This window comes from Notamacropus eugenii, chromosome 1 (genome assembly GCF_028372415.1).
Source record: "Notamacropus eugenii isolate mMacEug1 chromosome 1, mMacEug1.pri_v2, whole genome shotgun sequence".
In the NCBI taxonomy this organism is placed as follows: domain Eukaryota; kingdom Metazoa; phylum Chordata; class Mammalia; order Diprotodontia; family Macropodidae; genus Notamacropus; species Notamacropus eugenii.
In genome coordinates, this window is record NC_092872.1 from 428,447,694 (window position 1) to 428,469,203 (window position 21,510).

The 21,510-nt window shown below is 37.8% G+C and overlaps 1 protein-coding gene across 7 annotated transcripts in view; it reads left to right on the forward strand.

Annotated features, from left to right (window-relative positions):
* Positions 1-21,510, forward strand: part of CTNNBL1 (catenin beta like 1) — a 229,841-nt gene that overhangs the window by 162,219 nt on the left and 46,112 nt on the right. For all 7 annotated transcript variants that reach the window (XM_072631545.1, XM_072631544.1, XM_072631550.1 and 4 more), the window contains 2 exons: positions 18,892-18,989; positions 20,454-20,534. In XM_072631545.1, the coding sequence (XP_072487646.1) occupies positions 18,892-18,989; positions 20,454-20,534 (179 nt within the window). The remainder of the gene's footprint in view (positions 1-18,891; positions 18,990-20,453; positions 20,535-21,510) is intronic.

The following is a 21,510-nucleotide window of genomic DNA, read 5'->3' on the forward strand; positions in this document are numbered from 1 at the left end:
TTAGAAAAAAAGGAAAGAAGATACTAAAAAGAGTAGAAAGGATGAGTAATAAATCCTTAAACATAATTGAGTCCTCTTAAATACTATACGACAAAAGCAAAGTGAACTGCTTGATGAAATACAGAATCCAGTGCTCTCCCAAGAAAATGTGGAGCAACAAGAAACCCTGGTGTGGTTCAAAAGAGAAATGAAGAACTTAACAACAAATGTAGATCAGAACTCATAGCTCTCTGCAGAATTAAAAGCTCACTTAGCAAATGAGAAGAAATTGAATACATAATGGAGGATTTCTATAAAAAATTAAAAGAGAGATTAACAGATTTGGAACACAAAATTGCTCAAGAAGAGGAAAATCTAGCCAAGGAGAAGCAAAAGGCAACAGTGTTAAAGCACCTTGTGAACACTGTACAAAGAAGTGAGTGACCTCAAAGACAGGATGTGGAGACAGTTTAAGAATCATAGGTCCCCTTGAAGATCATATCACGTTAAAAAACAAAACACAAATACCATGATTCAGGAAATCATACAAGAAATAGCTCAGTAATCATTTGAGAATAATCTGGGAAGACGCATGAACTGAAGCAAAGGAGAACATTGTACATAGTAACAGCAGTATTGTAATGATGATCAGTTGTGAAAGACTTAACTACTCTGACCAGGACAATGATCCAAGACTGTTGCAAAGGAGCCATGATGAAAAATGCTACCCACTTCCAGAGAGAGCTGATGAATTCTGGGTGCAAAGTGAAGCATATTTTCTTTACTTTTCTTGATTTTTTTTTTTTTTTGTAATATGCCTAATATGGAAATGTATTTTTCATGACTTTGCATATGTGATTCATAACATATAGATAGCTTGCTTTCTCAGTAAGTAGGGAAAGGGTGGGAAGGAGGGTAAAGAATTCTGAACTCAAAATTTTAAAAAATGAATGTTAACAGTAGATTAAAGGGGAAAAAATCAATTTGAGAGAATTCACAGATCACACCTTTAGAAAACAAATGAACAAAAAACAAAACACATAATATCCCTGCTCTTAAAGCTCCAAGACACATAGGTGTTGAATTTAGCAGTTTCAGTATTAAATTCTGCAAGTGACCAGAAGAAAGATCTTCAAGTATAAAGAAATGAAAATTTGAATAACCCAGGATCATTTTGCATCCCTAAGAAACTGCAGAAGTGAATGGAATAATATATTAAGAAAAGTAAGGGAGCTCAAGCTGCAATCCCAAAGGACATACCTGGCCTCCCTGAACTCGTTTGTCAGCAGAAAAAAGAGATGAATATTCAGTAAAAGAGAGGCATGGGTGGCATTTTTGTGAGGGAAACAATAAGACATGAGCATTTAGCCTCTTCCATCCTCAGTTTCCTTAACTTCCCTGCCTACCTCATAGAATCTTTGTGAGGATTAAATAAGATGACATATGCAAAATACCTTTTAAACTTTAAATATCAGCTAATATTATTATTGTTATAGGCCTTGGAAAGAGAGAAATCCTATTCTAAAGTTTCAGGCCATAGCTGCAGAAAGGAAAGAAGGCAAGCTAGGCCTCCAATATCTCCTTGCCTACAACCCCTATAGATTCTTTTTGTATTTCCCTCTTATTCACCTCTTCTTTCCCCATTCCCTGCTCTTTGGGGCCTTTGTTGCTGCTGTTGGCAGTTGTAAGGTAGAGAATGGGGGGGGGGGGGATCCTCCATTTAGTTTATTGGGGGTGGGGAGGAAGGAGAGGGAAGTGAGAGAGACATCTTGGCATTCCATGCCAACCCTTTGGTAGTTATGCCCTCAAGCAGTGATTCTAAGCCAAAGATTTCAAAGACCTTCCCCCCCACTCCCCTCTTTTCCCCGGCAAGAAGAATCATCAGAATACATTTCCTCCAATCTTCTCATTTACAACATGAGATGTTTGGGCTTAGAGAAGTTTGACGACTTACCTAAAGCTCACACAGTTATCTGTGGCAGAGCTGGACCCTGGGACTCAAATCCTTTGACTCTAAGTTCAATAACTCGCTACCACTTTTAAATGAATTTATATTTCATTAATTACACTATCTGCATATGTTTGAAAAACAGTATTTGTGTGTGAGAGACATGGTAGAATCTATAGAAAGTATGTTTATGCATATTTTGTTGGAAAAAAGATCAGAAGGATTGTGATCATTATGCATAAGCATTCTTGAATGCTTTGCATTACATCAACAGATTGGGAATCGTTGTTCCCATAGAATCTAGACTATCAACAATACACTTGAGGTCATTTTAGGCTAACTAATGAGGATTTTGTGGACTGGCCCATATATTGTTTCTATAAAAAGACACATTTCAAGTTCAAAACCACCCATTTACAAATGAATTTTTGAGATTAAAATCTTTTTGTGATTTGATGACTGCCATATACATTATACATACATAAATGTAGCATTGAGTTCTCAATTCTGTATTTCTGGCATTGGAGAACGGATGAAGGAATTCATCATCTAAGGAGATCTTAGAAAGGCTTCACGTGGCAGACATGGCTTGAAAAGAGTTTTGAAAGAAACAAGGGATTCTAAGAGATTAGGGGTGAGATAGGCATTCGTTCCAGTATGAGGCACAGTAGTTTTGTGTATGAGGAACAGTAGGAAGGCCAGTTGGGTTGTAGGGGAGGTGTGTGTGTGTGTGTGTGTGTGTGTGTGTGTGTGTGTGTGTGTGTGTGTGTGTGTGTGTGTGTGTGTGTGTGTGTGTGTGTGTGTGTGTGTGTGTGTGTGTGTGTGTGTGTGTGTGTGTGTGTGATGTTTGGAAAAGAACACTGGGACCGAGGCTTTAAAAGATAAACAAAAGAATTTGTATCTTAAAGAGTAGAATCATATGGTCACACCACCTGTAACTTTAGGAATATGGATAAATAAATGAGTGAATGCATAAATATTTATCAATTAATAAACATTTATTAAGTGTTTACTTGTGCTCAGCACCGTGCTAAACTCTGGAAATACAGCTACAAGCAAACAAGATAGTCCCTGCCCTTAAGGAGCTTACTTTTTAATCTGGGAGGTAACACATAGGAGAATGGTGGGTAAGGAGTAAGGAGTATTTTGGCACAGGAAGTCACTGGAAAGGTGGTTGAAATCAATTGATTGACATTTCACTTCCAGAGATGATACTGTTGACTTGATTACTGTTGTCCAGAGGCTACCCGAGGACAACTCCATCTGAAGATGAGCCTTTGTGGACAATGATAACTTATCCAAACTCATTCCTCAGTGATTAACATACTTCTACCCTGTTGCACCTAACCGAGTTCAGTGATTATGAACTCCCAGTTGCCACTGCCAGTATGAAAACCCAGGTCTCCATTTTCCCCAGCTACTCCTTTATTTTCATCCCCTTCGTCCTCCAGCTCCCAACCTCCCACGCTAAATTAGCTACCCAACCTTTCTGTTATGCCTTCTACTTACATAACAAGCTGAGTTTCATCTTAAAAACCTTTTCCTTTTTTGCTCCTGCCATCCTCTTGCACTTACTGAGATTGATTTCATGATGACAGCACTTCCCTTGGGTGTGCTTTTCAGCACTGGTTGTACTTTCTTCACTTATAGCCCCTGCCTCACTTAATTGTAAAATCCAGTAGCCATCTCTTAAAAATTCTTGTCTTTCTTGGCCTCTCTGCAATTTTTGACATTGTTAATCACTCTTTTCTCCTTGATACTCCATTTTCTCCAGGTGTTTTACAATACTACTTTTGCCTTTATCATTAATTTTCTGAAATGGTTGGTCATTTCTCCGATCAGAGTTCCTTATTCTTTTAAAGTTGTTTTTATCATATTGTCACTGTGTAAGTTTTTATCTTGGTGTTCTTCACTTCCCTGTCCATCACTTCATTTAAGGCCTCCCAGATCTTTCTGAAACCATTGCCTTCTTCATTTCTTTTAACATAGTAATATTCCATCATAATCATACAACTTGTTCAGCCATTCCCCAATTGATCACTGACTTAGATTCCTATTCTTTGTCACCTCAGAAAAGCAACAACACTACAAATATTTTTGCACATCTGTAGTTAGAATTTGTTTTGCTTAGGACTAATCTCTTCCTTAATATATGAGGAACATTCTCTCTTTTCTCCTTTTCTTCCTCTTTTCCTGTTGAGTGAAATGTATTTCCCTACTTAATTCTGTGTATATTTGTATTCTTCCTTCCTTTGACCAGTTCAAGTCAGAATGAGGCTCAAGTGTTAGCCTGTCTCTTCCCCCAAACTCCTTTTTCCTTGTTTGTCTAGATGTCTAGAGGTACTTTTCCTTAATCTTTCTTTCCTTTTTCCTCCCAGGGTATTTCTCTTCCCTCTCTCTTTCCATTCTTATATAATTAGACTCCCTCTGTGATTCCTGATAATGATAGGCTTCAAAAGGAACACCAGTGTCATCTCATATTTTAATATAATCAGTTTATCCTTGTTTAGTCCCTTAGGATTGTTCATTTGCATTGACCTTTTTATGTTTCTCTTAACTGATATTTATGAACTTCAGAGTTTCTACATAGCTCTAGTCTTTTCATCAAGCATGCTTAGAAGTCCTGTATTTCATTAAAAGTCCATTCCCCCCCCCCCCCCCTCCAAGATTATACTTAGTTTTGCTTGGTGAACTGTTCTTGGCTATAAGCCTATATACCCTTTGTCTTCTGGAATATTATATTCCAAGCTTTCTGCTTCTTTATAGTTGTAGCTGCTAAACCATGTGTGATCCCTGACTGTGGCTCTTTAGTGCTTGATTTTTTTTTTCCTGTTTGCTTTCAATATTTTTTCTTTGACCTGTAAGCTCTTGATTTTGGCTGTGATGTTCTTGGGAGTTTTCACTTTGAGGATTCAGGAAGTGACTGGTGAATTCTTTCTATTTATGCTTTGTCCTCTGGTTCTAAGAGACCTGGATAGTTTTCTTATAAGATTTCTTGAAGTATTATGTCTAGGCTCTTTTTCTGGGGATGGGAAATGTATAGAGAGGAGGAGAGGCCCACAGCGAGTGGGCACATGGCATTCAGGTAGTCCAGTGATTCTTTTTTTTGAGGAAATTGGGGTAAAGTGACTTGCCCAGGTCACACAGCAAGTAAATGTCAAGTGTCTGAGGCTGAATTTGAACTCAGGTCCTCCTGACTCCAGGGCTGTTGCTCTCTCTACTGTGCCACTTACCTGTCCTCAGTTCTGTGATTTCTTTCATTTGTTATTTGATATTGTTTTAATATTTCTTATTGTCTCATGGAATCACTGGCTTCTCTTTGGTCCACTTTAATTTTCTGTGAGTTTGTGGCTTAAGCAAAGTTTTGTACTTCTGCCAAGTTGTTAATTCCTTTTCCAATTCTTTCTTCTATCACCTTCATTTCTTTTCCAAATTTTTCGTCTAATGCTCTCATCTTACTGATTAAAAACATTTTTTAACTTTTACTTCTTCCTAGGAATTATAGTTGAATTTGTCCTTTATTTTTCTTTATAGTTTTGCTTGTAGCTGTTTTGGAGTAATTTTTTTCTCCTGGGTTTTTGTTTTGAGTCTTCCTATCACCATAATGGTTTTTATAGAGCAATTATTTTTTGTTTGGTCATTCTTCCATCCTACTTCTTGACTTCAGACTTGATGTTAAGGGTCAGACTTTGTGCTCTTCTGGAGGGAAGGTCCTGTTGCTAGTTTCCTAGGGTATTGAGTGTTGTGTCAGTCTAGGATCTCAGGGACTATTAAGATTGATAACCTTCAAGCCCTCCCAAAGTAACCTGAGACATGTACTGGTTACTCCCCCTGCCCTCTACCCCCTCCAATCTCTGAAGTTCCTGACATTGGTTTGAGTCTGAGTATCCAGCTGCTGGACTCAGCCACTACAGCCAACTGGGAAGCTCTGCTAGTTCAGATTCGCAGGACTGAAATTCCCCTTTGATCTGGGATTCCTGCCCTGGTTATTTATTTCTTTGTAGGCCTTAGACTGTAAGCTTCTTGAAAAGCAGGGGTTATGTTTGCCTTTCAGTGTTCTCCCAGTATTTAATACAATGACTAGCACATAGTAGGCACATTTACTTACTTACCATCCCCATCACCTAACATAGTACCTGATACATAATAGGCCCTTAACAAATACCCTTTGATTGGTTGATATGATCTTACAGGTTCCTTTCCTCTCATAAGAGTCTATGAGCTAACTCTTAATTCAGAAAGCATGTAATAAGCAATTATTTATATGCCAGGCACTGTGGCAGGCACTGAGATACAAAGACTCAACCAAAAAATAGCTCTGACTTCAAGAAGATTTCACTGTTTTGAAGTACGTTTGAGGAGAGCTCTACCAACAAAGGGAGTCACTGAAACTGGTGCCTACATTGAACCTTGAAGGAAGCTAAGGATTCTGAGAAGTGGAGGTGAGGAGAAAATCCATTCTGAGCACTAACAAGGTCATTGCAGATACAGAGACAGAAGGCAGGAGGCCAGATATAGAGAATAGTGATTGGGTAGATCAGCTTTACTAGAACATAAAGTACATGAAGGGGAGTAATGTAAATTATGTAAAGAAACGTCAGCTGAAGCCAGACTGAAGGGTTGTAAAAGCCAAGCTGAGGAGGTTGTATTGTATTATAAAGGCAATTGGGAGCAACTGAACATTCTTGAACTGTTAAAGGGAGACTTTAACTATGTGTGGTCTTGTTTTTGTTTTCTAACTTTTCTACCATTTAAAATTTTGAAGACATGAGATAAAAAGAGGACCTGAGTTTGAATATCACTTCTTCTGTTTAATAGACTCTCTGAGTCTTAGTTTTCTCATCTATAAGATGGAAGATTTAGATTAGATGAGAGTGGTAGCATGTTATAGAAGATAAAGCTAGCCTCAGAGCAAGAGGACTTGGGTTCAAGTCCCATCTCCAACATGTACTGTCTCTCTTCTCTTGGGCAGGTCACTTAACTTCTCAGTACAGTATTGTAGGCAACTCTTTAAGACTCTAAGTTGCCAAGAAGGTGTGGACCTGTATTGCTAAAGGAATTTCCTCACCAAAGTCTGTCTATACCAGAGAAATCACAGGTCCAGACCCATTCTCTATTCCCTTGAACTGGATGATGTTTAATGGCCTTTGGGCTCTAAAAACTATACTACTTATAATCCCTTTTATGCTAATTTTATCAAATTCTTTTGTGTGAATAGAAGCATCATGAATAAGTAGAAAAAGACATAGAACTTGAGTTCTAGTCCTGGTTCTATCACTGACAATATGACTTTATGCATCATCTCTATTTTGTTTCTTAACCTGAAAAAATAATGAAGATATGAACCCAATCAGCCTCACAGGATGTTAGTGAAAATAAAACAAAATAGTATATAATAGATGAGAAAACTCCAGCAGCATCTTATATTCCTGATTCTTTGATACTTTCTTCCCCAGATTTTTCATTACTTCATACCCACTTGATTCTCTTGCTTTGTCTTTTGCATTTTTCCCCATGTTAGCCTCAGCTTTCCTCTCTTTTCTGTACTGTCACTTGTCAGTCTGATCCACTCATTTGGCTTCACTGTGTCCTTCCCCATGGTTCAGTTCAGCACATAATTATTAAGCACAACTCTGTGTAAGACACTGTCCCTAGGTGCTGGGGTTATGTAGAAGTAGAAAATAAACAGTCTCAGTCTTCAAAGAGTTTACTTTTCCCTGGAATGACTCCTAAATTTCTATTTCTGGTCCCATTCCCTCTCTTGAGCTATAAATCAGTTTTTCTAAATGTCCACTAGGCTTTTCCACATATATGTTCTATTCATATCTTAAAATCAGCGTATTTAAAACAAAACTCATTCTCTTTCTTCCCTAAACCTATTCTTTCTCACATCTTTCCTCTTTCTGTTAATGGTACCCACCAGTCATTCAGGTGTAAATGATTTTTTTACTCCTATCTCTTTGCCACCAAATCCTATTGATTCTGATTTTGTAATACCTCTCACAAGCATCTTATCCTTACTCTCCTCACTCCTATGACCCTGATTCAGGTCCTTATTCCCTCTCATTGGATTATTTAGTTTTATTTATTATTAATAGTTTTTTATCAATCTCTTCACATCCCCATGATCCATCCTGTATAGCACTGTCATATTAATCTTCCTAATATCATGTTACTCTCTTGCTCAGAATCTTTTAGTAACTTTCCATTGTCTAGTGAATAAAATCCAAATTCCTGAACCTGGTATTCAAAGTCTCACTCACATTCTGGCCCCAATCAGCCTTTCCAGCCTTATTTCCTACTGCTTCTCTTCATGGACATCTTATGCTGGTCGGATTTGACTGTTTACTCTATTACCTGGGGTTGCTCACTCCTCAAAGCTCGACATGTAGAAAATCCTTCCCATCTTTCAGGGTCTGCTTCAGGTACTGTCTTCTCCAAGAAGCCTTCCTTGCACCCCATCCCTGGCCAAGAATGTTCTCTCCCTCCTTTTAACTCTCAAAACAGTTGTTTTTATGAGAGTTCTTTATGTGTCTTAACTTCCCTACTAAACCATGAGCTCCTTGAAGGTAAGAACATGGTTCTAGTTACTTTTCTCATTTCCTTAACTCCTTGTTTATAGTAAATATTTTATAAATGTTAAATTGACTTGAATTTGAAAAATGGTAAAAGCACCATGTACATCTAGTGTTGTTATGCTGTGGACATATATTTTGATACGTGTCTTATCAGAATCCTAGTATACTGTTATAAGCAGAGCACTACTGTATCTTACCTGCTTCATAAGATGGTTGTAAAGATATAAAGAAGGAGTAGAAATTGCTTTGAAAAGTAAAATTATTGTTGATCGAGATCTAAATATTTTCTTGAAAGAACTTTGCAGTTTTCCAAGTTCCTGTTGTGCTCTGCTAGACATACTAACACAGTGGAGTCTCTTGAAATGAATGTCTATTAAAGAAATTCCCAGGTTACCTGGAAATGATGTTCTATAGGAAACTAACCCATGAACCAACCACATTGTGTCGTAAAACTGTCCTCTTCAATGAGTACTTACTAAAGAAATCAATCTGACAAAAGTCAAAAAACCCTTTTCCCTGTTTCCTGACACTTGTTCTTCACAGCCCCCTAGAGTATTGCATAAATGCAGGCTTCTAGAAGTCTAATGTTGAAGTCAGAAATGGTATAACCTCTTGCTCTCTTCCCTCATTCTTTAATCTCAGAACTCTTCCCAGGTTAATATTTGCTATTGTCCAGAGGCAGGTTCATAAATATCAGTAATGCCTTGAGTTACTATATTCATATGCATCATTGTCTGGATTCTATCAGTTCTTCCTTTTTCTCCCCTGAGCTCCTGCTTTGAAAGAACACATTTTTCTAATATGACTTTTCAATGTCATAAGTAGAACCTTCATTTCCAGGCTATCCTATAAATCCATGGAACCCAGAGTATTATGGCAAAATGAAGAAAAAGATCCTGTTAGGTCAGTGACAATGGATAGATCAAATCAAAGACGCAAAGCACAGAGCCTTGAAAGTAGTGCATGTTTGATAAAAGTTTGTTGAAAAAGAAGGGGTGCTTTTTAACTGTATCATGAGTTAAATTCTCCACTAAAGTCTGATGCCTCACAGTGGTGATCTTCAGTACTTCAGACTTACATCTAGTAAGTCCCAACAAGCATGTGTTTTGTGGTGTTTGTCATTTGAAAACCAGCCTAGCTCATTGTGCTAGAAGCTCATTTCTGGTTGACCACCACCAAATGAATTTTTTGAAAATGACAGCTATTAATTAAACATTCACTGGCAAAATATGGGTTAAATGGGTTTTTATGAGTTGATATGGAACCTAAATAGTATTTGTAACATGGGAACATACATCTGAATTCCAAAGGAACTTTTGGAACATTGATGACTTGAAGATTCTCTGTATGCCTAAGATCCTGATTTGATATAAAGGCTAAGTAGAGAACTGAGTCTTAGATTCAGATGCTTTCTTGATTCATGTCATTGAGAAGGAAGCAAATATACTATTGGTTGAAGAATCATTAACTTTTTCGGGTTACTTAGGAATCATTTAGAGTCCTGAGACAGTATCCAAAGGTACTTACTGCATTTACTTCAAGGATTTGTGATTTTTTTCAGTGTGGATGTGCTTTCTCCAGATGTGGATCATAAGTTCACTCTACTCCTTAATTAAAAGGATGTTCAAGAATTGCTGTCTTAAAAAAAAAAACAAAAACACAACACCATTGCCTAGTAGTCAACCCTTGATGATAACCATTTCTGAGCTTAGAGGCCAGTCCTCAAAGGATGTTTGCACAGTCCATCCATCACTGGGCTGGACTTTGAAGCTTCCCTAGATTAGCAGGACCTGCCAGAACTTGGGCTCCATTGGCAAAAGCTTCAGGACCAGAGTCACCTCAGCGACATGATGAGACAATCTAAGACTTTAGTGAAGTGGCCCTCATGAGATATAAACATGCACATGTACGTTTGTTTGCATGTATGTATGATTATGCATGGTGACATGTGTGCACACATAGATCACATGTACAATATTATATAGATGAGATAATTTGTATATGAGACAATAGATACATGGATAGCAAGTGTTAATGTCAAGAAAACCTGGGTTCAAATTCTGCCTTTGACACATATCAACTGTGTGACTCTGGGCAAATCACTTAACTTCTCAGGGCTCCAAACAACTCCCTAAGCCAGGGATGGGAAACCTGTAGTCTTGAGGCCACATATGGCCCTCTAGGTCCTCAAGCTCAGCCTTTTGACTGAATCTAAATTTCACAGAAAAAATACCCTTAATAAAAGGAATTGTTCTGTAAAATTTGGGCCTGGTCAAAAGGCTGAGCCCGAGGACCTAGATGGCCACATGTGGCCTCAAGGCCGCAGGTTCCACCTATTTCTGCTAAGCCTTTTAATTTGCAGAGCAAGTGTTGATAAAGAGAATTTCTTATGAACCCTTTTCTGCACTGATAAAAATCACGGATCAAATGAGAAACAAAACACACACACACACACACACACAAAATCTTCCTTTAGGATAATGTTTGGTTTGACTCACATCAGTATTCACCTAGAGTGCCAGCACTCACATGTGTGCCTCTGCCTGGGTTGCTGCATCCCCTGCTAGGCAGATGTCCATTATAATGAAATGTAAAAAAGAGAAAAAAAATAATAAAAAAGGCAGAGGAGTGTAATGTTATGGCTTGATTTGACAGGACCTCCTGCTGCTACAGCTGCCAGTGCCAGGCATGGAACAGATTAATCTGTATTCCATCACGCCACTGCTGAAGTCAAGATCGATCTAATTGGAGTATTTTAAACACCCTGTTTGCATCCAAAAGTCTTCCCAGAAACCAGGATGTCTGTCCATCTGGGGAAGCAGTGGGAGAGGCAGCAAAGTTCAAAAATAATACAGAAATAGCTTAAATTTCAGAAATGAAAGATATTGGTGCAAGAGCTGTATGAGCATATGATTTCCTTAGAACAAAAGAGCTAATGGCTTGAATGTTCACTGGAAACAAAGGCAATTTTGCAGCATTACTTTGAATTTTAAAGTAGATACAGTCTGTCTTGCCAAAATGATGGAATTGATTGCCCCGTGAAGATTGGAGCTTTTGTTGACCCTGTCTGTCACACACACACACTGTATCACCTTATTCTCCAAGCTCCCGAGGTTCATTATAGAAAGTCAGAGAAGGGAGTAAACTAACATTTGCTTTACTAACATGCTTATGCCACCTTCACAAAGTGACGAGGCAAGTTCTCAAGAAACACCAACTAGATGTTTCAGGGGCACAGGACTTACCTATTCCTTCCTAGTTCTCTTCCACCCTCTTGGAAAAGTACAGATCATCTCATAATAGAAAATGCCAACTTGTTCAACTCTGCTAACTGGATGGCCTCTCCATTTGTCAGGATGCCTGAGTAGTTTGTACCACAGTTCCTTCTCCAGGTGTTCAGTTTTCACATAAGATAGTGACTCTTTGGAAATCCACTCAGTGATGGAAAATAGTGGAGCAGCCCACTTCAGGGTTTTGGAGGCATGATGTTGGTATGTTATGGTGAGGAAAATGTGGTAAGGATTTAGATAAGAACTCTGAAGGGGAAGATGATGTCTTTTCTGGAGTTTGTGTCTTCTCAGATACAAACTCCTAGCAAGTATGCATGTAGCATGCATGCATCCTTTCAAGAAGCACTTATTAAATGCTTCCCATAGAGTAGACATGTCATCTGGCACTCTAGATGCAAAGATAGTGACATAGTCTATGCCATCAAGGAGCTGACATTCTCCTGGTGGAGGCTGATGGGAAAACAATGGATACCCAGGATAGTATAATATAAAACAGGGCATATTGGGGTGAAGGAGAGATTCAAAGTGTTCAAGGAAAATTTCATTTGGTGAGAAGAGAGAAGACTTCACAGAGGAGGTGGCACCTAAGCACAGAGGGTGGTTAATGTTTGCTGAATTAAGGAGCTGTTGTTTTACTGCAGTGTGGTTTATTAGAAAGAACATTAGGGTGTTTATTGAAAGGTAATTTTGTGTCAAAACAGTATATTTTTAGAAAAGCATTAGACTCCCAGGAAGAACAGGGTTTGAGTCTCAGCCCCACTACCTACTAGTTGAGAGATTATGGGCAAATTAGTTAATCTCTTAGAAGCTCTTAACCTTTTTTGTGTCCTTGAGACCCCTTTGGTAGTCTGGTGAAACCAGTCTTTCTCATTCATGTTTTTAAGTGCATTAATAAATATATAGAATTAGAAAGGAGATGAGTCAGATTGAAGTAGTTGTCAGAGTTTTTTGGGGTTTTTTTTTTTTGAGTTCACAAGAACTTGTGATTTAGAACTTCTCATCTGTAAAGTGAGATTAATAATACTTATACTCTCTGTCTCACAAGGCTATTGTGAAGAAAGTGTTTTGTAAACCTTCTAGTGCTGTGGAAATATGAACTGTTTGAGGCCTTGATGATAGTTGTGGACTTTATTCTATGAATTTTACATGTTAGGATTGTGTATGAGAGCCATACCTCAAGAATCATCCACTCCCTCCCCTCCCCCCCCCCCCGACTCCTGGATTATGGGCTGGCGTTATTCTGGTTCTGTCATTGACTGGGTAGTGTAAACTGTCTGAAGTTCAAAATGCTTTTCTTTTTCTGTACTGATCATAAAGTGCAGCTTCTGTTTTGTTGCAGGATCAAAGGGCAGGTGATTACCATGGCCAAATACATATTTTTATTAAACAGTAGGGCTATTTCCATGTAGATTAGCAGTGACCCTCGGGCTGCTAGTAAATTGCCACCACCACCCCCAGGGCTGGCTGATGTGAATCTGGTATCATTTGGTTTTATTGGCAGTCACATAGGCCCTTTATTTTAATTTATTAAGGGATTAAAGAGTAAGAATGGAATTGACCTTGCTCTATTTTAGGGTAACAACAAATCCCCAGTGATAAAAAGTTAGGCCACCATCTGAGAACATCCAATGATCTGAGCACCCCTTTTCATCTGTTGGGACTAGTTAGAATACCACAGGCAGCCTTAAATGATAGGGTCGTATGCCTAATAGGGTTATTTAATAGAAAACAAATCAAATATTTGAGAAATGACAGTGAATGCTATAGATATTTCACATATATGTGTGAGAATAGCTGTGAGGACACTATTTATGCAGAAAAAAATGTGTTTTTGTTTTTTTAGCCACTGGTGTTTATGGAACAGAGATACTAGGAGATAGCTGAGCCTGTCTACTTGGGAGAGTTAACACTCTTTGATATTTAAAAACAACAAAATCTAAGCCTAATGCTATTTTGGTGTTTACTGAGGAGTAGGAATAGGTTCTGTTGATTCAGCCACACTCTCTCTCCCCTCTTTATGCCCCCCAAACAGCATGCCTTTGTTAAGAGGTCAGCCAAAGTTTGGAAGTATTCCCTGTGACTACAAAAAGGAGAGTAGAGCTAGCAGAGGGTAAAGACTATGTTCCATTTGAGCTTTTTGTCTGCCAAAACCTGATACATAGTAGGTGTTTAGTGTTTGTTGAATCTTTCAGTCCAGTGGGCTTCTCCTTAGTACTGAGCTTTTTACACCACTGAGCTAACACCTCACATCTGAAATAAACCTGAAAGAGAAGTCCTCTTCGAATGTTTAAGCATCCATTAATCCCCTTTTCAGGGGAGTATGATCAGGCTGCCCCTTCATACAGCTTTCAGTAATTAGTCTGAAATAGCCAATGATCTGACAGTAAAGCTGGGCATGACAGGGGTTTGCACTGGTAAAAATAACTTGGCATGCCACAACTCTGGTGAGTTACTGGTGACTGACAAGTGTAGATTTGATTTGATTTCACTTTCCTGAAACCAGGTTAATTCCTTAACATTAACTCTTATTTAATGGAAGGGAAAGGGACTGTTTATATGTATACTGTCACTCTCTTAGAGGTTACAGTGCAAGCCATATCCACCCAGTCTGCATTGACGCATCCATAGTCATCCTTCACCTCCATTTTATCCTGTCGAAATGACAGAGCAACTGAATGGTGTTGGCCACCAGATAAACCTGTTATCTCCCCTGGTCTTCCTGCCAGCAGCTCTCCCCATCTCCTTGGTGCATGAAAAATTGACACCACCTTGGGCTGAAATCTGTTCCTGAGGAAGCTACATTTATTAGTAGCTAATGAAAGTGTGTGTGTGTGTGTGTGTGTGTGTGTGTGTGTTTGTGTGTGTTTGATTTGGGTGGTTAAAATAGCCTCTTTTCTGTTTGGCAGATAGCTTACCTGTAAGTTAAAAGGAAATAACATCCCCAGTAGAATGTGTGGCAGAAATATAGGTAGCTTCAGCATACTGTAAATTTGACAACCTGTCCTCCACTTAAAGTCCGAAATAAATAGGTAAATGTCATTTGTTCTTAGTACACTACTGCAATTGATCAAGGTGTTTCATGCCTGAGGCTAGGAGGAGCTGAGGAAGTGCATGCTAATCTAGTTTGATGCCAGAAAAGATGATTCTTCTATATATTACATTTTTCTTGGTGACAGTAACAGATTCTGACATCCTTTCTCCGTTGCCCTGCTTCCCCCATTCCTTGGTGAGGTATAGGAGGAGAGTTTTATTGCAGGTCTTTGTTATCAATCTTAATGAAAAAGATTAGTGGAAAGAAATCAGTGAGAAGTTCCTGTCTTTTAACTGCCTGGAATCCAGAATCTTAATTTGGAAAGGATGATTCTATAAAAGGGGAAGTACAAATGGGCAGTTTCCATATGGCTTTTTTTTTTAATTGCTTCATATTTAAAATCTTATTAAAACTTATTCTTTGATCAAAATGCACATTTATTCCCTACCTATTTTGGGTATACTGATCCTCCATTTTCAAACCTTTTGTAATTCTCTTTTGTTCTTTCTCTTATCGTTATCAGTTTCACAGGATCTTACATTTAGTGCTGGAAGAAACCTCTGATCATGTAATTCAACCTTCTTACTTTACGCCTAAGAAAACTTCTTTCTGTAATGCCACCTATTTCATGCAATAAATTGACCGTTATCTGGTTTTAAATGGGAACAGCAAGGCCAACCTAAGGATTGAAAAGCCTTGGTGCTTATGTAATCTGTAGATCAAGAAATAGCTTACATCGTGTTCTTGCGTACTTTTCTACTATTGAAGTGAAAAACACTGGTTTCCATTTCTCACCTGGGGTTTACATTTAAATTATTTGCTTATAAGTCTTTCTTGGAATACATATCCAGCAAAGAATGTCACATTTCCCCTGTTCTGTCCATCAAATCCTTCTGGAGAAAACCAGTTGTTTAGCACCTAAGCCTTTTTTGTCAAGGAATAAACCCTATATATATGTCCAGTCAAATACAGAAAACCATTAAGAACCATTCACACCCTGCTGACACGTCCACAGCCTTGGTAAGAAAGGCTATGTATCTAGTATTCAGAGTAGAGACGCCTCCTAAAACCTCGTTGGAAATGGTTTGAAATGTTTACCCCTCATCAGTCCTAGAGTTTGTGTCATGATATGACATGACATGACTTGCACTTGACTCTGTTTTGAGTGAGGGAGGGCTGTGTGTAATGATGATAGATGACGTCCAAAGACCTTAAGTTGGCTTATTTCTTGTCCAGATGGTACATTTTACCTATAGTGTTCATTCAGTGATATATAAATAGAATAATGAGACAGAATTACTGTGAAGTAGAATCCTATTACCTATCCACAAGTAAAATACATTTTTCATATAGAATAATTTAATAATATTTTGCTAATTTTTATTTTAGACCTTGATCTTATGTTTTCAAAGTGTAAATACTTTGAATATGATAGTGAGAATAAAAGTTCATTTTGAAATGTAGGCAAAATGACTAACTTGTAGCATAAAACTATTGATGTTTTGGAAGGGTTGAAGGCTTTTCTTTGTGGAGTCAGTGTTAGAGTCACTTATTCCCAATTATTTTGATAGACTCCCATAAGAGAGATCATACTCAAGTGTTTAAACTGTAGAGTGCTTTCAAATCTTTTCTTTGAAATTTTGTAGTTATTGGGGTTGAGTTTTACTATGGTGTTCACCTACGATATTTATTAACAATTTTAATATGAAGTGAAATATTCTATAAACAATGTATATTGCACTTGCTTATAAAAAGAAAATGGAGTGCACAGAGACACTTTATTACTGGGTGCTGAGCTGGAAAGTGTATGAAAACACGTTAAATTGCACCTAAAGTTTTGTTATTAACTGATGATTACAAAACTGAAAAACTAAATTGATTGTACTTGAATGAATGTACTTAGTCTGGTCTTCGGTACTTTGATTTAAATGTCTAAATTATGTCTCCTTAAAAATGTGTTTGACTGTAATTCATGCTCTTGGGCTTTGAGGGTCATTACTGGACTGCAGGGGTTGTTGATATGTAACTTGTGTTCATTATTTTATAGAATCATCTATACCAATTTTATAACTTAAGTGATATCTAGGTAATCATAATAACTATGTCTGGAAAATGATTAAAAATTTTTAGTGATGTTTTCCCCCCTTGGGGAAAGAAAAAAGAGAGATAACTGTGACCTTTCCTGCTTTTATAATAAAAAAAAATGACACCATCCAAATAGAAGGTCCTTGTGAGATATTCAGATATAGCATCTTGGCTTTAAAATTGGGCAGAGAAGAGGAAAAATCGAGGAAAACTAGTTTCCTTTGCATTCAGGAGATTGTTTTTGGTTTTTATCTTAGTTAAAGTCAGAACTAACCATCTTAATGGTTCTTTGTCACGTGCACAAGACTAATCAGTCCATTTACGTATGGGCACAACTTTATTAGGAAGGGTTTATGAAGAGTGTAGAAAGAGCCATACATCTGCAGTCAGAAAATCTGGATTAAAATATTAGCTTAGCACCTTATTACACCTACATGAGTAAACTTGAGCAGGTTCCTTCCTCTTTCTAATCTTCAGTTACCTCATCTATAAAATGCAGAGATTGGCCCCTCCCAGCTTTATGTTTCTATACCCTATTTATAGGTAATAGGTTTATTTCTACAACACACCCTTCAGAACTTTGCAAGCTCCCTATGCCTGCCAAATAAAACCATATAGTTTTCAAAATGGATTTGGGTGCCTTGCCTAGGAGAGCAAAGTTGTGGTGTGTGTACATTTTTAATTTTCAAAACAAGGTTATGCTAAAATGAGAAAAAAGGAGCCATTAAAAGGAGAAAGGCTGCCTAATTGTGATTTCTTTAGCACTGTTGAATCAGTAGCTATAAAGGAAACCAAAGGTGATGCTGGAATATAGAGATGATCTCAGGTGGCATATTCAGTGCCATTAAACTGTTGTGTTTTAAAATAAACTTTACTTGAATTTTTTACCATTGACGATATTCTTCCACCTCTTTTACAAGGCCCTTTTTGATTCTTTTAAAAAAAAAGAAATAACAGTTAGTGTTTATATTGTGCTTCAAAACTGTGGGAGATAGTTGCTATTATTATCACTATCATATAGATGAGAAAACCAAGGCACAGAAGTTAAGGGTCACACAGCTAGTAAGTGTCTGAGGAAGGATTCAAACTCAGGTCTTCATGACTCCAAGTCTAGCAGTTTATGTGCTGTGCCACCTAGCTGCCTAAAAGAAACATAATGATTCATTCTTAAAGCCCAGTTGGTATGATGCATTAGTGAGGCAGCATGGCAGAAATAGAGAGCTAGCTTCTGTACCAAGAAGAACTAGGTTCATCTTTTGCTTCTGACACATACTTGTTTGTGCTTTGGACAAGTCATTTAACTTCTCAACGACATAGGCAATTTTCTAACATTATAAATTGCAGACAAGGTGCTAACCTGGTTTGGTAGAGGAAGTTTTCTCATTGAGAGTCCTGTACTAGAAATCATGGGTCTAATCCCTATCCCTGTGATTTTGAAGTTTATAAATGATTCAAATGCTTTTGAAATTAGGATTTTAGCTGTATATGGATGATCATTCAAACTTGTGGAGATGGTGTCCTGTCGTGTTTCTTTTTCAATTCTTAGATATTTACCCAGAAAAGCTATAAGATAAATTGAGAATTTGGTAGAATCAATCTTATTTATTAATTATTTTTCATATTAAATGGATGGGATTAATAGTCTATTCACAGATCATTTCTGTAAATAAGGTCTTTTATTTGAAGTTTTGCTGTAGGAAAATTGACTGTCAATTAATGTGAGGCAGAATTGGGATTCTGACTCATTTTGATTCTGAAGGTGCCCTTGAAGAGAGCATTCTTTTGGAATTTATATTTCTTGCTCACTAAATAAAGATCCTTGGTTTCCAATATAATGATATAATGTGGATTCTTGCTTAGTTAATCAATAATAGTAGTCTAAGAAGGCTTCTTAGTTTTCCCTTGATAGGATGACACCAAAACCAACAGGAGTAACAATCTGACCTCTTACCTCTGTGTTCTTTTTCCTTCCCAACCCAGAGCATGTCTGTTCAATCCTGGCCTCCCTCCTGAGGAATCTGAGAGGGCAGCAGCGAACTCGACTGTTGAACAAATTCACAGAAAATGACAGTGAAAAGGTGAGTTCTCCAGTATTTTTGGAGTGTGATCATAGGACAGTTGGCCAGTCTGGTACTCAAAATGGAATTGGATCCTTTGGTGAATAAGGAAGTGCTGAACAGGAGTGCTGGCCACAGAGTATCTAGGTCTTAAAATTCTATAAACAGTTCATTAGGAATGATAGAATCAACAGGACTTGTGAGAATATTATTGGAACCCTGGAACGGGAGAGTAACTGGAACTGGAGAGGGTAACCAGGACAAGGAATCATAGCCCTTGATGAAAGCAGTATCACCAAGTACTTCATAATTTTGCACAGGGCCAATCACTGATGAGCCATGGTATGAGATATAGTGAAACATGGGATCAAATATATATTCTTATCTGAAAAGCAGAGTAAGAGAATTGTGTAGCCTGGACATAAGCAGCTTTCAGCCATGGTTGCTGTGTGTGTATCACTTAGGGCCAAAACACCCCAATTATCCTCCTGGGATTGTATTTTCTGCCTTTGTTACGGTAGAAAGCATTGTTGTGCCATTTGTCCCTATCTTGGAGAGAGATATGAGGCCCTCTCTTTTGACCCCTATTTTGCCTTACTTGCCCCAACTTAGACAATAGGCTGTACCTTTAAACAACCATAGGTTCCCAGGGGCTGTGTATAGGTGTTTTAAAAGCCACATCTGAGGTTAGCCTTATTCAATCAACTCTTAGATAAATATCAGGGCAGCCAAGAGGCTGATGATACTAGCCTAATAAACAGGTTAGTATTCTAGACACACTTCAAAATGATTTTTCAGTCACTTAGATGTCTTAAAAAAAACGAAACTGTTTTTCTTTTTCAAACCTACACAGGGTTTCTTAGGGCTAAGTTTGAAGCATTGCTTTTCCAAGTTTGAAACTGATGTTTGAATTATTGCTGGGCAAAAGTCGGGGTTCTTTTTTTTTAAGTTGCTGAAGGATCTTTCTTCTATTCTCCTATGACTCAGAAATCAACGAAAAATTTTTTTCATAGTTGAAAAAAAATCAGCTTTGGGGCAAATCCCAAATATGAAAGATTTCAGTCTGAAAGGAGAAACCTTTGGAAAGTTCCAAGTGAAAACCAAGTGTATGATATGACTTCAAGCTCTAGTTTTTTGCGAAGCAGCAGAGCTTTTTTTTTTTTTTAAATACTTGAAACTTTAATAAGTCTTTGAGGACTGGTATGTGTCATATTCTGTTGGGAAAACAGGCTGAAATTCAAGAAGTCTTCATCCTAAATGCTTACTTTGTTCTTCATTGTCTATTTTCTGTAATTTTTCCCTAAGCTGTTCCCAGGCAGAGAATTTCTTGGAAATGAGGAGTTGAGATGTGTGGTTCTCTTTGTGAGAACAGGCCTTGTGGGATGCAAGAAATGGCCAGCAGATGAATAGGAAATGGATTGCTCCTTTCTCTAGCTGTTTTCTTTCCCTCTCATTCATGTCTATGTGTTTTTCTTTCTCTCATAGGTTGACAGACTAATGGAGTTGCATTTTAAATATCTGGATGCAATGCAGGTGGCTGACAAGAAAATTGAAGGAGAAAAGCATGTAAGCATCATTTAATGACTTTTTACAGCTATTGATTCTAACTTTTTTCTCCATACTTTGGGACAAATGGGGTAAAGGAACTTTGGGTGTGAAATGAGGGGCACTTATTAGATTTTTGTGGTTGTTATAATTGTTTTTCTGACAGGAATTTCAGTCCTTTGGAAGTAAGTCTCTGTGTCATTGATCTGGGCCAGACATGGAATCTATGTGAATGGCAAAAAATCCTTGATGGCAGCTCATCTTAGAGAAATCTGATCAAAATGGAGTGAAATTTAAAAGTCTTGAGTATCATTGTAATGTTCAGTGTCTTTGTGCCATGTTGGCTTCTTCTTGTTATTCATAAGATAGACCTTCCTAACCATGTTTTTCATTGAAACAGAGAGAATTATTTGTTGGGGAATAATTTTTTTGTATTATTAGTGAATCGGAGAATCACAAAAAAAAAATTAAATACTTGAATGGATCTGTGATCTCATCATTGTGTGTGTTCCCTCAAATGATGAAGACCGCAAGTATTTATGCCTGCCCATTCCATACCACAGTTCATCAGAAAGGATCCATCCAACGTACCGAAGGGCTTCTTCCTGTTTTCATATCATGAGAATACCAGTTGAACACACAAACTGGACCTGGTTATTCCTTACTCTGTCCAAGTGATCAGTCTGTATTCTTTTTTGATCACACGTTGCTTTGAGGACATCCTTGTCTTTCCTCTTTGTAGTTCCTTATTTGTAGGTGTTGCAATTTGCTTACATCTTATCCTGCATCTCTCCCCTGGAACCACAGGAGAACTTAAAAGATCATTTAATCTATTCCTTCATTTTACATAGCAGAGACTGAGTCAGAGAAGAAAAAATGAACTCAAGGCAACACAGCTTATATGGCTTATTTGTTTAGTTGCTGAAAGATATAGATTATTTTGAGAAATCTGTCTGATTTCCTTTCTTGGCTTTCTCCTCATAAGTTGCAAATCTAT